The sequence below is a fragment of the Mirounga leonina genome, unplaced genomic scaffold (assembly GCF_011800145.1).
Source record: "Mirounga leonina isolate KUSES-001 unplaced genomic scaffold, KU_Mleo_1.0 Mir_115, whole genome shotgun sequence".
Lineage (NCBI taxonomy): Eukaryota > Metazoa > Chordata > Mammalia > Carnivora > Phocidae > Mirounga > Mirounga leonina.
The window spans coordinates 5,529,366-5,552,224 of record NW_023270268.1 but is presented as its reverse complement, the minus strand read 5'-3'; the positions used below and the strand labels follow the sequence as shown (position 1 = coordinate 5,552,224).

Sequence of the window (22,859 nt, the reverse complement as noted above, 5' to 3'; positions counted from 1 at the left end):
CTCAAGACCCTGAGATCATGACCTGAGCCGAAATCAAGAGTTGGAGGCTTGACCGACTGAGCCACCCAGGCCCCCTGGTACCCTTCAGTTTCTTTTCTCTGTGTGTAAATGTTTCTGTTTGTCAGTTCCAGAAGTCTAGGAACCACTGATCTATAGGATTATTCTTTGCTTTCAGTTTTTCTGAATCTCCAGGAACATAATTTCACATGGGAATATATGGCCCTGTGTGCTGTCTGTTGAATTTTCAACAGGTGCTTATAAATTTGTTTTCCCCAAGTAGCTGACAGCTTTGGCAGATTTTGGTTGGACTTACCTGGTTGTTTCTGGTTTGTCCTTTATGCGGTTGACTTTTATTAAATTTGTGTCCTTTTCCAAGGGAGCAGCTGACATTCTTGGCTTTCCAGGAGATGGTCAGAAATCTGAAACCAGGAGTGAAATTGTCTAGTTCAAATTAAACTCCAGAACCTTTCTTCCTTTCCCATGTCTCTAGCTTAATCTGATGAGTAAAGAAATAGCCAGAAAGTCATTTATTCATTTAACAATGCTGAGCCCTTGGTTGCAGACATAATAAGACTCAGTAAGACTTAGTTTCTCCCTTAAGAGTTTAGTCTACTGGGGAAGGCAGAAAAACCTAGCACTGGGTGTGAAGCATAAAGGCTGTGTGGGAGATACATGTCGAGAGGAGTAGATAGATCGTAACTCAGGGTGTTAAACTGTATGAAAGCTGCACACAGGGTCTGAAACCTTTGGGAACTTTCATGGAAATGATGCCTGAGAGGAGGTAGAATGGGAGATCCCGGAGGCTTTTTTTTTTTTTTAAAGATTTTATTTATTTATTTATTTGAGAGAGAGAGAATGAGAGACAGAGAGCATGAGAGGGAGGAGGGTCAGAGGGAGAAGCAGACTCCCTGCTGAGCAGGGAGCCCGATGCGGGACTCGATCCCAGGAGTCCAGGATCATGACCTGAGCCGAAGGCAGTCGCTTAACCAACTGAGCCACCCAGGTGCCCTCCCGGAGGCTTTTAAACCCCCTCCCCGCCCCAAAGCACGCGGTCTGATGGATTTGGGGACCATCTCACCAGTGATGGTGAGGAGTCTGAGCTGGAGCTGGGTGAGGCTGGGGCAAGGGGAGGATCACAAGGTGGATAATGTAGTAACCCAGGCCAGTGGGGAAGATGTCTCTAGAGGGTGTGTACAAACCGGACTTGGGGACAGCTGTTCTGAGGCCTGGGTGCCTCTTAGGGATGATGAAACTGAGAGAGAGGTGGGGAGATGTTGCCTTGTCTTCAGCCTGTTGTTTCCTGGTTAGGGCACTTCCGGTGTTTGTGTTTGGAAGCACAAGTTGATTTTTGGCCCAAATCTTTGGTGTGCAACTGGGAATGGCACATAGGATTCGTTTGGGGCATGGATGTGTGCCACCTAGAGTGAATGTTGGGGGAAGGATTCTGAAGATTTGTCAGGCCCTGGAGGAAGGACTACTGTGATTGGAGATGTCTGGGGTGGGGTGGGGGCAGGACACCCCTGATAGAAATCTTTGTCTAATGTGAACCTGCAGAGAGGGATGAAATGGCAAGCCGCTCTCATTTCCTCCCTTTCTAGTGAATGCAAATAAAAACTCAAATTGTTTAGGTAAAAGGGGGAAAGTTCTAGAAGGCTGCTGATGTCTCTAGTAACTTGGGAAGGGGTAGGGAAGGAGCTGGGCCTCAGAGGCAGGGGAATGTGGAGGGAGCCCCTCTTTCTGCTCTCTCTGGGTGTAGGTATTGTGTTCTCTCAGCCCAGAGTGGCTTCTTCTCAGGGTGGGGGGTAAGGCTGTGGCCCTCTGGAGCCTCCTGCATCAGCTGCCACTACCAGAGGAAGCTCTTCCCAAAGTTCTGATTCAAAAGCCCCAGGGAAGGGTTCTGTCAGGGAATTTTGGCCCATAGAGCATGTGGGAGGCCCTGGGACCTGCCTCTTGCACCTCAGACCTCCCCTCAGTAGGCGTCAGTGGTGAGCCGAGCAGCCATTCCAGAGCATGCTCATCCTGGTGACTGTCCAGCTGACAAGAGTTTATTAGAGCCTGTAAGCAGGAGGTGGACCCTTCTTTTCAAAGGGACAATCCCGGTAGAGAAAGCTTGGGGCCATTTTCAGATGCTACAGTGCTGCCCCCCTCCGACTCCTCATCCAAGGAAAGCCTGGAAGCTCAGATTTTTCTCAGCTGTAGCGGTTTAACTGACTGTTAATTTCAGGGAACCCCTGTGGAAACAGGCCAATACTAGGGCTGTGTTTTTTACCAAATATTTTCTCTTTGCTGGGTAAACAAAGCAAAGGTTCTGTAAATGTTGCAGGGATTACACTCAAATAACCTACAGAGGTCGTCACGGCCAGTACCATTAACCCGAACCTTTGCAGACCAGGGGCAAGACCTGGCTTCTGGTCCTGGCTTTCCCGCCCATCCACAGTGCTGTGGACCAGGGCCCCGGGGTGGAGGCTGGGAAGTCAGCCCGCGTTTCAGCTCTGGTGCTCGCTACGGTGTGACCGTGGTCGGGCCCCCGAATCTTTGAGCCTTGGCTTCCTTGCTCCAGAAATTTTAGTCCAACCATCTCACTTTATTAAGTCCTTTCTATGTATATGATTCTGTGAGCATATTCAGAGAGGTGTCATCTTCGTTTCCCAGGACTGCAATAACCACTTACCACAACCTGGGTGACTTACCTCAACAGAAGTTCATTCTATCATTGTTCGGGAATGTTCTCCCCATTCCCAGACCTACACCCCAAAGATCACCACTCTTGTTCACTTCTTAAGGCCTTCCAGAAATTCTCCCGGTAGGTCAAGTGTACACACACCCTTAAGCTCTCCAAGTACCTCTACAAATTGATCTCCAGATTGCTTTATTCACCTTCATTGTGCATCTTGACATGGCTTCCTCTTACTTAGATCAGCTCATGGTTTTAACAACTGTATTGTGTTCTGCACTCAGCTGTACCTTTCTTTGGATAAAGGTCTCCACTTACTGGACTTTTGGATTTGTATCACACTTCTGCTTTCACAAAGGACGAGGCAGTTAATATCCTCATGTACGTGAAAGAAATATGTTTGTAGAATACATTCCCATTTAGCTAACTAGCTGTGAGGAAGTGTGTACATTTTTTTCCGTAGACAGACCCCCTCCCCGCCCCCCGCCCCTTTACCCGGCCATCACCTCTATGTGAGTGACTCGCCACCCATCATCTCGCCGACTCACAGTGTTTTGGGGGCTTTTTGATGTACAGAGGTTTTTAATTTTTAATGAATTATTGTCTATGGTTTCTGCTTTTGCTATCATAAGAATGCCCTTCTCGAGTGTGAAGATTACATAGTGTTTTTCATTGCATTAAAACTTCTTTGAATTTATCTAATTCAAGAATCCAAAAATATAAAAGGTTCCCGTGGAAAGGAGAGAGTAGGTCTCCCTCCTCTGCCCTCTGCCCCATCCCCCAATAAAGGTAAATAATTTTATTTCTGGTGGATCCTTCCAGAACTTCTTTGTGCATATGTAGGCAAATGCGAATATAAATTCTTATTCAACTCTTCCTTGTTTTTTTTTTAACTTGTACAAAAGGTAACATGATATACACACTATTCTGCATTTGCTTTTTTCAAATATATTTGGAGATTATCCCAGATCAGTACATAGAAAGCATCTTCATTCTTTGTTTTTCTTTCTTTCTTACTTTTGTAAGGCTTTGTTGTGGGGGCTGCACTATAATTTATTAAACTAATCTCCTGTTAATGGGCATTAATGCTCGTCCTACTCTTTTATAGTTACAACTTGACAAGTGAATAATCTTGTATATTTTCCATTTCCGGTGTGTGCAATCCATCTGTAAGATTCGTTTCCAGAAATGGAATTGCTGGGTCAAAGGCTCTATGTATGTGTCACTTGGTTCAGTATTCCCAAATTTCCTCCTAGAGCAGTTGCAGATGATCTAAAATTTGTACCTATATTTTCTCTTACTACCTTTATGGTCTCTTTTTCTCAATGGTTTTTTAAAAAGTGAGATATTTGCATGTAATAAAAGGTGCAGATTTTAAGTGTACTGTTCGATGAGCTTTAATATAGAACATTTCCATTCCCCACAAAAGTGCAGTCATTCCCCCTTCCAGTCAATAGCCCTCCCTCCCTAGGAAACCACAGTTCTGCTTTCTGAGATTTGCCAGTTCTAGAACTTCATCCAAGCCGAACCACACAGTAGACATTCTTTTGAGTCTGGATTCTTTTGCTCATCATAATATTTTTGAGGTTCTGTATGTTGCTGTGCATTTTATTACACAATTTGTATTGGTTTTCTGTTCCTGCCATAACAAATGACCACAGACTTAGTGGCCACATAAATGAATTTTGTCACGGTCGGGAGGTCAGAAGTCTGGGTTAACTTGGCAGGTTCCACAAGGCTGAAGTCAAGGTGTTGGCTGGTTGGGCTCTTACAGGGTGGGTCTGCAAAGAAGCGCCTTCTAGGCTCATTCACATTGCTGGCAGGATCCAGCTCCTTTAAGTGTTCCTACATCTACAGAGTCCCTTTTTGCATTCACAGGTTCTGGGTTTGGGGTGTGGACGTTTTTGGCAGGGGTGTGTGTGTCTCCTGTTTGGCCTATCACATGGTACCAGTTAGAAATTTAACTTATTTTCCAGATATACAGCCCGTTGTACCAAACCGATTCATTCTTTTCCTATTAAAAAGCCATCTTTATCACACGTGGAATTCTTTCATAGTATATGTTTGTTTCTGGGTATTCTGTTTTGTTTCGCTGGTCTGCCTACTCTCACATTAGTATCATCCTTTAAAAATTAGATAAGTTTTATAAAAACACTTTATTTATTTTTTAAAAAGATTTTTATTTATTTATTAGAGAGAGCGAGAGTGAGAGAGCACAGCAGGCGGAGCAGCAGGGAGAGAGACAGGGAGAAGCAGGCTCCCCACTGAGCAGGGAACCCAATGTGGGGCTCGATCCCAGGACCCTGGGATCATGACCTGAGCTGAAGGAAGACGCTTAACTGACTGAGCCACCCAGGTGCCCCTATAAAAACACTTTAAAGTGGTAGAGAAAATTTTCTCTAGATACTTCTTTTTTTTCCCCCTATAGAATATATTTCTACCTGGTATATCCCTGATAGTCACAGGGGATCCATCCTCAGGCTTTTGTGTATTTCCCCAAATTGTGTACTTCACAGAGCATATACTTTACCCCATTTGATTCAGTGTCATCAGAATGGCTATCCTCAGGGGCTAGGCTGTGTGTGTGTGTAGAAAAGATAATTCAACATTACATGTGTTTGTTTGAAATTTTTGTAATGCAAGGTAAGGTTTGACTAAAAGCTTTGGTGTTGACTTTCCCTGCGCTTTCCTCCCATGGAGTCTGTCTGCCTCCTGACTTGGTCTTACAGTGGCCCATTTCTCTCCATCCTACACAGCCAGCATTGATGCAGTTAGTTCTTAATCCCCCGCTCAAAACCCTTTAGCTCTGTGCTGTCCAGCATGGCAGCCGCTGTATACATTAAAGTTAGTGAAAATTAGGGCACCTGGGTGGCTCAGTTGGTTAAGCGGCTGCCTTCAGCTCAGGTCATGATCCCAGGGTCCTGGGATCGAGTCCCGCAGAGCAGGGAGCCTGCTTCTCCCTCTCCCACTCCCCCTGCTTGTGTTCCCTCTCTCGCTGGGTCTCTCTCTGTCAAATAAATGGATGAAATCTTTAAAAAAAAAAAAAAAGTTAGTGAAAATTAGATTTATTTTTTTATTTTTTTTATTCTTAAAGTTAGTGAAAATTAAATAAAAGAAACAATTCAGTTCTTCAGCTGGACCAGCCGTATTTCAAAGGTGTCATAGCCACCTGCGGCTAGTGGCTCTTGTATTGGCCAGTACAGAACAGAACATCCCCATCATCACAGGAAGTTGTAATGGACACTGCTGCTTTCCCAACTGCATTTAAGATGAATTCTAGGACCCTCGGATGGCCTCCACGGTCCCAGGTTGTCCAGCCCTTGGCAGCCATTACCTCTTCCCCAGCCTTACTTCTGTCCCCTACCCCATGGCAGGCTGGTGAGACAGCTGAGGGAGGCCAACACAATGGTCTGGTCTTTCTTTTTCTATTTAGAACACCCAGGTAGGAAAAGTTTGGGCCCAGCACTTCATACTTTTCCACAGGCCTTTTGAAAAAATGTGAGTGAGTTTCGTAAGAAAATCTCTACTCTTCTTCCCCATTTGCACCCTTTCCCTCAGGAAAAAAGAAAGGCAAAGAAAACTAATTGGAGTCCCCAGAATGAGTTCTGACTTTGGACTTCCTTCCTTCCTTCCTTCCTTCCTTCCTTCCTTCCTTCCTTCCTTCCTTCCTTCTTCTTCTTCTTCTTTTTTTTTTTTTTTAAAGTAGGCACCATGCCTAGCACAGAGCCCAGCATGGGGCTTGAACTCAAAACCCTGAGATCAAGACCTGAGCTAAAGCCAAGAGTCAGATGCTTAACTGGCTGAGCCACCAAGGTGCCTCCTGACTTTGGATTTTTATCCTGGACCGTTTGTGGCTCCCTTCTCTCCTGTGGAGAGTAGGAAGGAGTCAGTTTTAAGAACTGTTCTCCCTGGCCTCAGTTTGGAACTCTCTTTATCCCCAGCATTCCAAATTTCATCTTAGATCATTGGCTGGTTTGGGGGTCTTTTGAAAAGATTTTAATAAAAAAGGGGGAAAAAAACCCAAAACAAGAAAAGTGAATTTTCTATCAAGATTTCGAGTAGCACGCAGATAATGTATGAAAGTGAAGCCTCCCTCTGCCCATTTTAGTGGCCTCAAGCCCACCCCTGTTTGCAGGTTTCACTCTATTCCTGTAAGTCAGTTACAGAATTTCATGTGTTTATACACAAGTAATAAAAGCCACAACAACCTGGATCTGTTCTCTTTCAGATTTGCTTGTTTCGAAATCTACTGAGTGCATTTGTATTTTTCTTGCTTCTAACTTCCTTGGGTCTAACTAGGCAGCCCATGACATCTCCCCACAAAAGGACCCTGAATTCTGATAGGGACACAGTGAAAGTGTGAAACTGCTTTCATACCACCAGCAAAACTGGAAGTGAGTGCTGGGTGTCAGCCAAATCATCACATGCCTGGGGGATTGACTGGGTTCTGACCTTTGAGCCTTTATATAGCTTAAAGTCACACCACCTGGGTTTGGATTCTAGTGCCACCACCTTCTAGGTAACTGTGGCAAGTAGCCCCAGACTCCCTGTATGTCAAATGGGGACGATCATGACTACCTCATGGGCTTTCTTGTAAGGATAGAATGGCATGATTGACATAAAGCACATAGTAGGTGCTCTGTACCTATTAGCCATCAAGCACATTGTCATTACCACTTGTATTCAACAATTTCATCTTATAAACAGACGGCCCAGTTGTTAAAAAAAAAAAAAGTTTCAACAACTGAGCCCTCTGTGTTCTAAGGAAGAGATGTAAAACATTCTTCTCTATAATGAGAATGTGACGGCCAATAAATCCTATTAAGAAGCAAAAAGCCTTCTGGGAGGTTGGCAATCCCCCTATTTCCTGTGACGTGATTTTACCAAGAAAAAGCGGAAACAAGCGAAGGAACACTTTTGATATTTCCTCACTTAGCATTAAGAGCTCACTCTTGGTGTCTAGAGGAGTATGAAAAGAAACCCAAATTCTGACATGAATAGTTTTTATTGTATTTGTAAGTACAGTGGATGGTTTGCTTTTGAATTCTTCAATTAAGCCCTTAAAGAGTCTCATTTTAATAACATTTATGTTCTGATTATTAATGTTGTATGTTGTAGAGCAGTTGAAAATTCAGAAAAGCACAAGAAGGAAAATTAAAACCCTGCCTCATCTTTTTTTTAAGGCTTTTCTTTTTAAGATTATTTATTTATTTATTTATTTGAGAGAGAGAGAGAGAGAGTGAGAGAGAGCACAGGCAGGAGAGGGAGAAGCAGACTCCTAGCTGAGTAGGGAACCTGATGCGGGGCTCGATCCCAGCATCCTGGGATCATGACTGAGCCACCCAGGCGCCCCCAAACCCTGCCTAATCCTAATGGTGTGGCTGTTAGTTAACATTTTGGCATATTTTCAATATATTATATGTGTTTAGAATTCAATTTGGGGGGGTGCTTAGGTGGCTCAGTTGGTTAAGCATCTGCCTTTGGCTCAGGTCTTGATCTGGGGGTCCTGGGATTGAGCCCCGCATTGGGCTCCCTGCTCAGTGGGGAGTCTGCTTCTCCCTCTCTCTCTGCCCCCACCCCCCACTTGTGTTCTCTCTCTCCCTCACTCTCTCAAGTAAATAAATAAAATCTTGAAAAAAAATTCAATTTGGGATTATACACCTATTTATGTAGACTGTATTTTTCATTTACTAACTTAGCCAATCATTAAATATTCTTTTACAACATGATTTTTGAAATAACTGTGTGGTGTTCTACCATATGGATATTCTATAACTGATTCAAATCCATTACGAGTTATAGGACATTTAGGGTTATTTATACTTTTTCACTGTGGCAAACATCCATGAGACTAAATCTAACCATGATGTAGTATATTTCCCCCGTAAGCAACATGATGTAGTGTATTTCCCCTGTAAGCCCCCAACATTTGGGGTCATTTTTTTAAAGTATTTTTCAATGATACCTTGTTGTTGTAATTCTTCATTTCTTTGCTCATCGGTGAGGGGGATCCTGTTTATCTGCTCTCCATATACTTAGAAATTACTTGTATTCCTGTGTGAATTGTGTGTTTAGGGCCTTACAATTTTGGACAAATTCATGGCCTTTTCTTGCAGTAGAAAGGTATTTCTAAAAGAGGCATATTGGGGTGCTAGGCTGGCTCAGATGGTAGAGTTTGAGACTCTTGACCTTGGGGTCATGAGTTCAAGCCATACCTTGAACATAGAGAGTACTTCATAAAAAAATTAAAAGAGGCATATTATTTTAATAGATTTTATTTATTCATTTATTTGAGAGAGAAAGAGAGAGAGAAAGAGAGCACAAGCAGGGGGAACGGCAGAGGGAGAGGGAGAAGCAGGTTCCCCGCTGAGCAGGGAACCCAAAAGAGGCATATTAATCTTTGTCAGTTAATGGTGATTTCTTTATCCTAGTTGTCTGGTCATGGCCAGTGTAAAAAACTGGACAGATAGATAGCTGACAATACTCAGAAGAGAAACATGTTTATATCTGTAGTCAATCAACTCTTGAACAGTTTTTCATGTTCAACTCAGTCATCTCTGTGTAAATTTGAGTCATGGAATTGAGAGATTGTTTAGTGGAAAGTATAGGTGCAATTTTGTACTCTCACTTGTTTCGGAACCATGAGCCTCATTCAGATTCAGCTCTGGCTGAAGAACGCAGTGCTATTCCAAAATCCCATCCTTGGTAAGCTCATATGGGTTTAAAATAGGCCACCACTTATATCTGCTTGGATATGCTTCCCCTGTCCCAAACCCCTCACCAAGATTTGAAATGATAAAAATAATATGAATCATTAGCTAAGATCAATAATAACCCCCCCGACAGATTGTGTGACCCCCCCCCCCCAAAACTCCCAGGTACATGGCCTATGCAAACACCTGAATTGTCCTCGCTCATATTTCAGACTCCCTACTGCCACCCTGGGAGGAGGAGATCCTAAGGGACATCTCTTCTGAGCCCCACCTTTTCTCTGCCTCCTCCGCGGCTGCTTCTCCAGGCTTCCCTAGATGCTCTCCTTTCTATTACCTTTGTCCAGCAAACACTCCTGGGCTCCACAGGCAGGTAGGGCTCCAGTCACTTGTCTCCAACTCCCCAGGCTACCCCAGACAGAGTCAGTAACAGGCAACCTTCTGGGTCCGGCCTTCACATCTGTTACACCACAAATATTTAAGCACCGGTTATATGCTAGTCTGTGGGGCTACAAAAAGAATAAGACAAAAGTTGTGACCTGCAAGAAGTAATCTGAGGGACAATACTCTGAGGCTTATTTTAATAAGTGTTTTAGGCAGGGAGGAGGGTGGGAGAGGCGGTGGTTGTAGCCCTGCGACCTAGCCCCTTGTGTATGGAGGCCTTTAGAACTGCCCTTCCGCTCCCTTTTCCCCCTCCCAAGAGAATGAAAGGACTGCCCACTGAGTTTGCTTGTACCGATAGGCGGTGTGGTGCAGTGGTCAAGAGCAGAAACTTGGACGTGAGGTCAGAACCGGGGAATGCCATTAGCAGATGCTTGGGCAAAGTGACTTGAACCTCCGGGAGCCTCAGTTTCCTCATCTGAACAGTGGGGACAGTGCCTCCTTATGGGCCGTAGCGGTGGGTAAGTGAGAAAGGAACAATAGTGCCCGTTTGGGGAAATAGCTGCCACTTCGGGGGCGCACGCTCCCCGCGAGGTGTGAGTTGTCCCGTGCTTGGCAGCAGCCTCCTCCCTCAATGCCTGGCTGATCATTGCCACGGAGTACATGGAATCGCTCTGGCCGCTGCCACCCAGGTCAGACGAGAACTGAGGAAGAAATGGGCTCAGCAGACGCCCCGACTGGTCCCCGGGGCGCGAGGGGCGTGGTCAGGGTGTGCTCTCCGCAGGTGGGCGGGGCCAGAGTGAACAAACTGCGTCTGCAGACTCCCAGCAATGCAGACGGGAAGGGAGAGGGTTTGTGTGTGGGGCCGGGCGGCGATCCCTAAGTCCGTCTCCTCACAGGATGGACCCCACCGCTTACGCCGAGCTGCTCAAAGAGTCTGGCAACCACGTCCTGAAGAACGGGAACTTCTCTCTGGCCATCAGAAAGTACGACGAAGCCATCCAGATCCTGCAGTTATACCAGTGGGGGTAAGTGCTGGGATTTACCCCGCACCTTTGGTTTTGGTTTTGGTTTTTGCTTTTTTCAGTAAATGGAAACTCCCTCTGTCACTTACGTTTTCTTCCCGTTTCTTACCACACCGCCTAATTTCTGTTTTCTTTCTCCGCCCCCTTCCTAAGTATCTGCTCAGTACTGTGAGCTCAGAAACTGCACAGAGAATACTAAGTAATAGGGAAATAGAAACTGAAACACAGGGGACTGTTGCACAACTTCCCCCTTTGCCTGGTGATGGAAATCAGAGCTCCTGGGATGATCCAAGGCCCCAAAGTCTCCGCTGTCATTTAATTCGTTTTCCTGCTTCTCTGTGACGCTTCCCACCCTGGCTACAGCGCGTACCACTGGGGAGCTCAGCTCACCTCTTCTCCTGCCCCTTCAAGTCGACCTGTACCCATTCATTTAAGTACCATGACGTGCTTAGCGATTATGGAGGACCCCTAAGAGCCTTTTGTTTATGTAAGCTGTAGCTATCACTATAGCCTGGATTCGAACTTAAAACTGAGATAAATTTAAAATATGTATTCATCACCTCCTTAAAATTTCAGTAATAAACTCATTCCATGTCAACCTCAGTAACATATTTTAATGAAAAATAAGTATATTTTCCAAAATCAGAAGCTTCATGAGAAGAGTGGCACATTTTTCATTTTTTTTTTTTTTTGAGATTTTATTTATTCATTTGACAGAGATAGATACAGCGAGAGAGGGAACACAAGCAGGGGGAGTGGGAGAGGGAGAAGCAGGCTTCCTGCAGAGTGAGGAGCCCGATGCGGGGCTTGATCCCAGGACCCTGGGATCATGACCTGAGCCGAAGGCAGACGCTTAACGACTGAGCCACCCAGGCGCCCCCACATTTTTCATTTTTGCAGAGCTCTTTCTCAATAGAAGACATCTGACTTCTCATACCTGCTTCTACATTCAGTCCTTTGGGATATCACACATCATGTAGCCTGGAAGATTCCTTGAGTACATGTGAGACAATGTGTGAAAAAGGCACATAATGTCTTAGTTCCTTGTGACCACTGTAACCAATTACCACAATTTAGTGGCTTAACACAATACATGTTTATTATCTTACAGTTTTGGAGGTCAGAAGTCCGAAATGTGAGTCTCACGAAGCTAAAATTGAGGTGTTGGCTGGGCTGGTCTTTTGCAGAGGCGAATCCATTTCCTTGCCTCTTTCCGCTCTGGGTGGCTGCCTGCACACCTTGGCTTGTGGCCCCTTCCTTCGTCTTCAAAGTGCATCCTTCCAGCGTGCTATTGCACTGTCTCACTGTCTCCTGTTCTGTGTCACGTCTCCCCCTGTCTCTCTCTCACAAGGACCCTTGCGATTGAATCCTAACCCAGGATAATCTCCCCCCAAGATCTAGAAATTGATCACACCAGCAAAGGTTTTTTCTTGCCAATAAAAGGTAATATTATTTAGGGACCATTATTCAGCCTGCTACCATTGTGAAAATATTTGACCTTGGGGACCACCTGAAATGGTCTTAGGGACCCCCAGAGGTTCCCACACCATGCTTTGGGAACAGATGCAATAGAGGTTGTCATTTGTGGGGTGCAGGCAGCCTAAACTTGTGCTGGGAAATGCCACTGAATGAAATTACTGAACCATGCCTCTCACTTCCTACCTTCTCTCACCTTGGTGTCTACATTCTAGCTGGATGTGAGTTGAGTGTCATTGGTTTGGGTCTGTAATTCTGCCACTCCTGGCTCAGATCAGAACTGTGTCAAAGCTGGGCCTGGAGTGCAAGGCATCTTTCTTTCTTTCTTTTTTAAAGATTTTATTTATTTATTTGACACAGAGAGAGAGAGCACAAGCAGGGGGAGCGGCAGGCAGAGGGAGAGGGAGAAGCAGGCTCCCCGCTGAGCAGGGAGCCCGATGCGGGGCTCGATCCCAGGACCCTGGGATCATGACCTGAGCCAAAGGCAGACGCTTAACCGACTGAGCCACCCAGGTGCCCATAGCATCTGACTTTCTTAAAGAGGAAGTGTTGTGTAGTGGTTATGACTGTAGACCGACCCCATAGTGTGGGGCCACTCCTGGGACTTCTGCCTGGACCCTCACATACTGTCTTTCATGGCCTTCCTGACACTGCTGCCCTTGCCTATCACCTGTAGCCTGCCTTCCTGCCACTGCCAGCTGACATAGGGATTTAGTGCGTGTGGTTTACTGAGCATGGGCTCTCAGGAGGAGGGGACGGAGGGAAGCAGGATGGGGCAGGGGAAGGCTCCAGGCAGGGATGGTGTGTCAACCGGAGGCAGCTTCAGCCTGATCTTCTGGGGGAGCTCCGGAGCATGAGGTCTACTGCAGAGCTGGTCCCACTTTGGGGCAAGGGAGCTGACCTTTTGGTTCTCACGTCAGTCAGCCATCTGTTTAGGCTGTCTGGCCCCTAGGAATTTTCCTAAGGAGTGGGGCTGTACTAGTCAGCTTGGGCTGCCATAACAAAATACCATTGACTGGGTGGAGTCAACAACAGGAACTTATTTCTCTCAGTTCTGGAGGCTGGTAAGTCTGAGATCAAGGTGCTGGCCAATGGAGTTTCTGGTGAGAGCGCTCTTCCTGGCTTCCAGATGGCTACCTTCTCACGGTGTCCTCACAGGGTGGAGAGAGAAAGAGGAAGAGAGAGAGAGAGGAAGCTCTCTGGTGTCTCTTCGCATTATGAGGGCTCCACCTCATGACCTCAGCTAAACCTAATTACCTCCGCAAAGGCCCCATCTCCAAATACCATCACAGTGGTGGGCAGGGCTTCAACATATGGGCGGAGGGGCACAATTTAGTTCACAGCAGGGGCATAACTTCCTGGGGAGAGGGCAGATCCCATTAGGCTGAGGACAAATCCGGAGAACAGAGCACTGGGAGCCCCTAGCGGCAGCCAGTGTTCACTGCAGCTGGGGATGACTGCCCCGGCCAGGGTATCCGGGCTGGACACCTGCAGTCACAGCTTCCTTGCCAGTCACTCCCTGGCTGCCCCACTGCCCCTCCTGTGCTTCTGGGGCCTCATCCCTTCACCTAGAGGGAACAATGGGCAGTGACAGAAGCCGGAAACATAAAGCACTGAGGATGGGGCAGTAGTAGAGGTGATTTTTACTTTGCTTTTTATTTGTGCTTACCTGTATCACCTAACTTTTCTATAATGATTTTGTAGTACTTTTGCAATTAAAATATTCAATAAAAAAGAGGTATAAGCCTGGCTTTTTTTGCTCATGTGTCTTGAATTCAATGGCACCTGGGCTTTAACATATTGTGGTACACTTTGCATTTGTCTTCAAATTCTGATGTGGTTTGGCACCAACCTGGTAGTATTATGCCTAGCCCCAGGCAAGGGGACCCGCCCTCTCATGCTTTAGAGGGCCCTCCTGTGGCTTCCCTCCAGCTGGGCCCACCACCCAGGCAGGAGTCTGTGGGGCCACAGGCTTTACCCACCCAGAGTCTTTTCCTCCCCTTTGGTTCATTCCATAGGTACCAGGACCCTGGAATTCTTGCCCATGGACTCTACTCCCAGGGCCTTCACAGACCTCCTACCGCAGCCCATTCTTCCCAGGGCTGACCAAGTTCAGGGGTGTGGACAGCACTTGGAATCGTGCCTCCTGCAGTGCAGGATGAAGGCTGAGGTGGAGGGAGTGGGCAGGGGTGCAGTCCGGGATCACTCTGCCCTGACACATTTCCTACCGTTCTAAATTTGAACCAGTTATTGTAAAGTAGGAAGATAGAACGTATTTTATGGAAAACTTTGTGAACTTGATTTATGACCTTCAAATACTTAGGGTAGCACTGTCCAATAGGACTTTCTGTGATGATGAAGATGTTCTATAACACAAAATGTGGGTATCGAGTACTTGAAATGTGGCTAATACAGCTAAGGAACTGAATTTTAAATTTTATTTAAATTAAATTAAATATGAAGAGTTACACATGGCCAGTGGCTACCATATTGGACAGTTTGGATTAGCCCCAGGGTGTGTGAGCCCCATTTGCACTCTGGCCCTGGGTCCTGCAAATGTTAGGGCGGCCCTGTCTCTACACTACAACGGTGCTCATCCTGCACCTGTCATGGTAGGTCCGTGGGGATGGTGTGGTCACATGTTCTGAAAGGCCCTTCCCGTGATACGCTCTGCATCCATCCAGCGTGGACATGTACGTGGAGGGGCTCACCCCACACTGCACCAGTCAGTGTCTGGACTCTGCTGAGGCTCAGTGGGAACTCCCATCCTCCCTGTCCTTAGGACCCATCAGCACCTTCACAGCATCTTCACCAAGGTGGTCTCTAAAAAATGAAAAGATCCATGGAGATGAGTCAGAGGTAGAACTGAGGTGTTGAGAACATTTGTCATGAAAAGGAGCGGACAATTTGGGAGTGAGGAGGGACAGACTTGTCCCGGGTTTTCTGGGGGCGGGGGAGGGGGAGGGGGGGAGGGGGCGTGGCTGGAGGGCCAGACGTGATAGGTGTACTTGGGACATTAACTGGCGATGGTGGCAGCCAGCCCCAGCATTGTGGCTTTCAAGGGTGGTTTCTGTATTTGCAGAAAGACAGCTCTGCTGACCGCCGGTCTGGTCCGTTCTTTCTGACAGGGCCCCCCCCAGGCAGCTGGCTGTGTTGCTGTGCAGCAAATCCAGTGCGTTTTACAGCCTCGGGAAATGGAATGAGGCCTTCGTGGCGGCCAAGGAATGTCTCCATTGGGATCCAACCTATGTGAAGGTACAGTGACAGCCGGGGACCCTGCCTGTCTTCTCCTCACCTGCCTCCTCTCCTCCCTTCTTCTTCTTCTTCTTTTTTTTTTTTTTAAAGATTTTATTTATTTATTTGACAGAGAGAGCACAAGTATGCAGACAGGCAGACAGTGGGAGAGGGAGGAGCAGGCTCCCCGCTGAGCAGGGAGCCCGATGGATGCGGGGCTCGATCCCCAGGACCCTGGGATCATGACCTGAGCCGAGGGCAGACGCTTAAAGACTGAGCCACCCAGGCGCCCCTCCTCCCTTCTTTTTAAAATGGAAATATGAGGAGAGCTTCGCATTCAACTCTTTGCACTTCAGACAGATGCCCCTAGGGCATGCGAGGCCCTCGGGAGAAGACTAACGACGATGATGGTGGCCGGGTGTGGAAATGCCCTTGTGGGGGGAACTCTTGTGTTCTGATGTAGTTACCTCCCGGCTGGGAGTCTGAAATGTTCTTTGGTGCTTGCGAGTTGTGGCAAAGCTTTGTTTCACTTGCCAGCTGCGGGGACACATGACACAGATTCTTCAGAAAGAACTTCTTAGGTGGAGATCAGGGGAGGTTTGGGAGGCCAGTCAGCCAGCCCCTCTCTGGTGTTAGGGAAGGTCAGTAAACAACCATTTGATTGTTTTTCTCAGCTGAAATGCTGTCAGTGCCCACTCTGCAAGGCACCTCCACGTTCTTCATGCCTGAGGCAAACAAACGGACAGGAAGACACCATCCCAGCTTCTGAGTAACTCACTATCCGGTTGGGAGGAGTACGGAAAGCAGAATCAGAGACCATAACGGCACTGCCATTCAGGAGCCACCTGAGGCACATACAAGGACGTGTCCCGTTAGTGATATAGACCATTGAGAGCGAGGCTCCGAGGTGGGGAAAGCGCAGGCCTTGTTGGGACTGGTTTCAGCAGCCCGGAGGAGCGCCTTTTCCCTCCCAAAGCCTTCCTTTCCCCCCGACTGTAAAGGGAGATGCCACCTAGATCCTGGAGTTGCTTCAAGGATTCAGAGACCTTGGTTCAAGTTGTTGGCACTCGGTAAACAGGAGTTTGCATTATTTCCTCAGGGGCCTGCATTCTGTGTACGACTGCTAGAAACGAACAGTGGGAAGTGGCCAGGGACTTTGACCTACGGATTCTGCATCCTCGAGGGAGCGATTTGTCTGTTTTACCTTAGGCCTCTTCTATTAGAGGAGGGATACTTTAGGAATTACTGACTAGTTTTAAAAATGGGAAAGCACTCCTGAGGAAATCTCCTCAGAGGCATTTTAGGATTTTCCCCATCCCCCACCTGGATTGGCGGCGGGGGTGGGGGGTGGGGAGGAGTTGGGGCATGCGCACATCCCTCGGGCGGTGGACGGGACGGACTTCCTTGCGGGGCCAAGCCTGCCTCAGTCCAAGGCAGCACAGCGACCCGGACCCGCCCCCCTTCTTACTCCTGGGTGTCTCCCTCTTTCCCCATTCTTTCCCACCTCCCGTTCTCCCCCAAATGTCATCTGTAGGGGAAGAACTCTTTCTGTCTACCTTCTTTTGGTTCAGTGGCTGGGGCCCTGCAAATCTGACGGACAAGAGACAAATTAAAAAGAGAAAAACATACAAATTTTATTTTGTGACAGTTTTTACATGACAGAGGGCCCTTCTTAGGAAGGACCCCCCAAAATCAGATAGGCTTGAGAGCTCATATACATTTTTAAAAAATATTTTATTTATTTATTTTAGAGAGAGAGAGAGAGTAGGGGGAGGAGCAGAGAGAGAGAGGGACAAGCAGAGTTGGCACTGAGAGCAGATCCCTGCGAGGGGCTCGATCTCCTGACCCTGAGATCATGATCTGAGCCAAAATCAAGAGTCAGAAGCTTAAAACTGACTGAGCCCCGCCCCTAGAGCTCATATACATTTTTAACAGAGAGCAATAAACTGTGGAGACAAGGTCAGACAAAGGAAAGGGGTTTAGACTTCTGGAGTCCCCGGACTGTGGGAACACACGTACATGGGGGAAACTAATGGGAGGGAGAGCAAGGCTATCTTAGCAACGCTTAGCAGTGCTGGTCCCACTCAGTGCCGATTTCCGTCTTCTTCATGGCCATAAAAATTCCCTGGGGGAGGGGATTTATGGCAGTCCTCGTTTTGTGGACTTTCTGCTCTTAGTCAGATAAGGGAAGCTCTAGGAAGGCTTCTTTCTACATCTGTTGAATCTCAAATGCCTTGGGCTCAAGATAACCCTTATGCCAAAGTGTCATATTTTGGGGTGGCATATTCTGACCCCCTTCATCCCCCTGCCAAAGTAAAAGATGAAAGAAACTTAAATCTGAGGAGGGTAAGGAAGTGGGGAATTCTGTATCTATTCTGAAAAAAACCCCCACCTTCTCCCACCCCTTTTTTCTGATTATCTAAGGTTCTAGACTTTCAAATGAAGGTGAAAACAAATTGATAAATAATCAGAGATTTGGTGTCAAGTGGAATTTTTAAGTGCTTGCTTTTTTTTTTATGAAGCTGGTTGGTGAACACCTTTTATTTACTATCTTAGAATGCTGTCTTGGTAGGTCCTGGTGTGGATTCCTTTAGAGAATCAAAGAGGGGAAAAGCAGTATCATTTTGTTCCTACTCAAGGTCCGCAGTTTGTATATAGGCAAAACTAAACCATTTTCCTCTGTTACTCATTGTAATTGTCCTCTACAGAAAGAAAAAAATTTTTGCCTCTGGTGTACATGGCCCACAATGTGGAGCTCAATACATCTCAATGCTTGTCATTACCATTTTCATTCCCGCCCCCCCACCCCCACCCCCACCCCACATACCCAGTGGAAATTGTGTTTACTTTGATTGAAAGGAGCAGGGAACAACTTCTGTGTTTACATGACAATCTCATTCTTTTCTGGAACACTGTCATCATAGGATTTTTTCATTCTCTTCTTACCCGAGCTGTGATTGGAAGCATGAATAAATAAGCCACACATATAATTGGAACCAGTCCTGCTTCCTCGCTCCATGTCATGTGTTAGATGCTGTACCAGTCATGGATTTGAAAGTGATTATTTTCTTGGCGGTTAAAGAATGACAGGAAAAATGTGGCACACAACGTAATGTGGGAATGCTGTCTCCAGTGCTTGTTAGAAATCTGTGTTTACATAGAAGTGAAACCTCTACAATCCATTTCCCCAGGTCATCAATCTTGCCTTTCCTTTTAGCAGCTGGTTGGAAGAGATGGGCGAGTTACGGTTTTGCTTTTCTTCTGTCCCAGGGATACTACCAAGCTGGCTATTCCTTACTGCAGTTGCTCCAACCTTATGAAGCGGCTCGCATGTTTTTCGAGGGTCTGCGACTTCTGCAAGGCACTCCAGACCAGATCCAGGTTGCTGATTTCCTTGTGGGAGTCTTCACCACTATGGGCAGTAAGTTGGAAGGGGGAGGGGGGAAGCCTTTGTTCATTCTTTCTTTCCTTTTTTTTTTTTTAAGTCCTTGTTATTTTATTCGAATGGCTCCTGGGGAGATAATTCCAGGGTGTTTCTTTGTGGCTGATTTATGTCGTTTGACTGGAACTGATTTTCACATTAGAAAGCATTTTGGAAGCTTTGGTGGCTCATGTCCTTGTAAAAACAACAAAATCCTTTCGCAGAAACCACTTAAAGCTCTGCCAGTCAGACTTTAGTTTTCTCTGTTGCTACCTAGAGATCTTTCCCTCTCTATGCTACTGATTTTATGTGATTTGTGCTCTTTCCTATGATGTTTACATGTGTGTCTCCAATATGCTGAGAAATAGTCCTGTTTGCTATCAAAATACCCTGGCAGGGCTGATGGAGGTGTCTCAGGATTTCTCTGCCTTAAGTGCCCGTGGTTCTTGGTCATGCCGCTTGGAAGAAAGAAGAGGCAGGCCAGACGAAGAGTGGTGGGCAGCAGAGCAAAGTTTACTGAGCGATAGTACAATAAGGAGGGGAGCTCGAGTGGGTTGCCCCCGGAGTTTCTAAGTTTAGCGGTTTTTAATGAGCTCTTCTGTGGAACTATCTTAAGCAGCCAGGTTGTGCTAAGTTGTGCCCATCAGGGCTTTGGTCACATTATCTGTCTACCTATTAGGTTAATGTCAACATGCTGATGGTCTTTTTTGCTGACACCTGGGGGCTTATGTCTTAACTGCCCCTGGCCCGTGATAGTGACAAGTGCTTTGTGGTTAATTGTCTTATTTTAGGACGTTTTGCAGAAGTCAGTTCTGCAAAGGTTGCAAAGCAGAATGCTAGTGCGCTCCTGTCTAAGCTGTGAAATAGGATGTTAGTGCTGTTTTATCTTAGCTGTCCTGACTCCGTATTTTCTTGTTGGGAACCCTGGCCGGGACTACCTCACTGTCTAGCTAACTGTTAACAGAGGGTGCTGTGGAAGCTGACGCGGTGCTCAGGGCGTCGCTGGCTATGCTCACTGCAGCGGAGGACCCGGGCACTCCATGTAGGAGTGATGCATGGAGGACTTTTTGCGTCACTGCCTTGAGTTATTACTCTAATGACCTGGCCGGTGAGCTGGCTTTGTCAGTGGCCTGGATTAGGCAAAAACTGAAAACCATAAAACACAATGTAACATATCCTTGCCAGTGACAAAGGAGCTCTCTTGTGCTTATCTTGGCACGGGCTGAAGTTTTGCCAATGACCAGGCCATTGTTTTCAAATATTGCGTTTGATCGCATTTAAGATTGTACTGACTTAAGATGTGCCGTTGAAAAATGTTTTGCCACTGAGAGTCAAAATCAGTTGTCACACATGTCCCTATTGTAGAGATGTTAGAATGTGAAAAATGGCACATGTTAGAATTGCAGGAAAAAGGTCTTTGGCTTTCAGAGGTGGGGAAATTGATTCAGCTGTTACAGATCCACCTGTTCCCACCGCGATTGTGGGAAAGCAGCTCTTGTGGTCTGTGGCCGACATTCTACAAATTTGGGCAAGTTTGGCAGATGGGGGAGTGGGGGGCGTGAGAGCCATATCAGGCAGGCAGTGGGAAGGGGTTGGAGGTGGGCACAGCCGAGTCCCTTGGACAGAGAAGTGGAAGATATCCAGATAAATGCTGATGGGTCCCAGCTTTCCAGTCAGCCTTTTGCTGGCAGTGACCCGAGCCTGTTTCCCTTTCCTCTGAGTCTGATGGCTTGGCGCGTTCCCTACTATCCCTCATGTCTTCTCTGCATCTTTTGTGAAGTCACTGTTTATTTCTGGGGGACTGCTCCCTTAAGAAATCTGGATAGTTTCCCTTCTGCCGCCATCCTGAGAGGGGGCACTTCTTAGAACTTTGTAGGGCAATGCATCCCATACTTTTATACCAAAGTATTTCTATTTGTAGGGTGAATGTATGTCCACGGCCCAATTTATAAAATTTGAAGAATGTATTTGTGGAAATTTTGTATCCTTTTGTGCAATACTATTTATTTTGATATTTACTTATTTTTGGAAGTTGACCATCCTGGAGGAGGTGCCGTGTTATTCCGGCACCTGCCCTTGCTCCTTGGATGATCTCATCCATGAGTTTGAGAAACGTGGTTTGGAGGATCATGAGATGCAATGGGCCACTAGGTTAGAAGAATGTGTATTGACTAAGAGAGTTGGTAGATCTGGGTCCCCGTCTTTGTTTTTGTCGTTAACTAACTGCATGATGTGCTGTGAAGCCTGACCTCATTTGTCATCATTTCTCATCGGTTGGGTGACAATAATATTTGTCAACATCTTTCTTAAAGGACACGAGGTGCTATTTTTAAAATTTTTTTTAACTTCTTTTGAGTTTCTATTTCCTCCTCTATAAGTGGAGATAATAGGCCAGTGCCTTGTTGGTCTGTTTGAGGGATTAAATATTAGCACGTATTGCTGGGCTTGGCATATGGAAGAGCTAAATCCCACTGCCTAACTCTTGGGGCATTGAGTTTATAGATGAACCTAAAGTGATTCCACTTCGTTCCATTATAGAGTACTTTTACTTTGAAAATTCCTTTGACTTTACTTTTACTTTGAAAATGCCTCTTTTTCTGGTATCTTTAATTTTCCATTTGTCTATCTGTGGACCTTTTCCCAGATGTTCTAGACTCTGCCTGGGTTAAAATTTCTAAACTATGGAACTTTCTTTCAGATGACCCCATTGTTTTGCAAAGTTTCTTGCCCTGTTTTGATCATATTTTTACTACCGGATTCTCAACAGAAGTGTGGCAATCTGTAATAGAAAAGTTGGCGAAAAAAGGATTATGGCATGTAAGTAAAAGAAGATGGCTCTCTTGTGGGGAAAGTACATTCTTGGTTAAATGGATTTTTTCTGCCGCACTGGGGAAGGGATTGTAATTTATTATCTGTTTATTTTGATGCCAAAATAACTTTTTAACTGCACCATCATTAAAGATGGAAAGTCACTGAGAGATATTAATTAGCCAGTTTCTGTTTTTTTTTTTAAAGATAGGATACATATTCAGAACACCTAATAATAATATTAGCTAATGTTTATCACCCTCACATTATCACATTATATATACTGTATTATATATATTATATAATGTATTATATATCACATTATATATAATGTATTATCGCCCTTATTGCTCTGTGTCTTCATTGTCATCACAGAAGTGTCAAGTTCAGGTGCTAATGATAATGTGGAATGAGGAAAATAAACAATTGCGTGTTCATCTTCATCATCTTTTTTTTTACTGCATTTGCTAGTGTGGGCTCAAAAGACCTGCCTGTGTTGCTCTGAGCGATTCTGTGCTTTTTTTTTTCTCAATTAAAAAAATTTTTTTTAAGATTTTATTTATTTATTTGAGAGAGTGCGTGTGTGCGAGAGAGCATGAGAGAGCAAGAGAGAGAGAGAGCGAGAGCGTGAGCATGGGGGTTGGGTGGAGGGGGTGAGGAGCAGAAGGAGAAGCAGACTCCCCGCTGAGCAGGGAGCCTGGGATCATGACCTGAGCTAAAGGCAGGCGCTTAACCGACTGAGCCACCCAGGCGCCCTGCTTCTGTGTAGCTTTAAAGGACTGCTGCCCACAGATAACAGTGAGGCTGCAGGAGCCAAACCCAGGGCTGGGAATCCAGAGAATGGAGGAACAGAGTGGACTGTGAGCCTGGGCTTCAGTGTCACACAGATGCCTCCTCAAATCATAATCTTCCACTTTCTATTTTGGGCTAATTACTTCCCCTCTGAGCCTCATTTCCTCATTTGTAAGTTGCAGGATATAAACTTACTCCTCAGGTTTTGGTGGGGATGAGAAATAAAGGACCAAGAACACCTACTAATAATATTAGCTAATGTTTATCAAGGACTTACAGTGTGCCAGGCACTGAGCTAACGGAGCTTTATGATACCTGGCATGCGCTAAATGCCCAGT

At 46.1% G+C, this 22,859-nt stretch overlaps 1 protein-coding gene across 1 annotated transcript in view; it reads left to right on the top strand.

Moving 5' to 3' along the window:
• Nucleotides 1–10,565: 10,565 nt before the first annotated feature.
• Nucleotides 10,566–22,859, top strand: part of TRANK1 (tetratricopeptide repeat and ankyrin repeat containing 1) — an 82,398-nt gene continuing 70,104 nt past the window's right edge. The window contains exons 1-4 of the mRNA XM_034991895.1: nucleotides 10,566–10,793; nucleotides 15,395–15,521; nucleotides 18,771–18,921; nucleotides 21,620–21,738. Coding sequence (XP_034847786.1) covers nucleotides 10,666–10,793; nucleotides 15,395–15,521; nucleotides 18,771–18,921; nucleotides 21,620–21,738 — 525 coding nt within the window. The 5' untranslated portion in view covers nucleotides 10,566–10,665. The remainder of the gene's footprint in view (nucleotides 10,794–15,394; nucleotides 15,522–18,770; nucleotides 18,922–21,619; nucleotides 21,739–22,859) is intronic.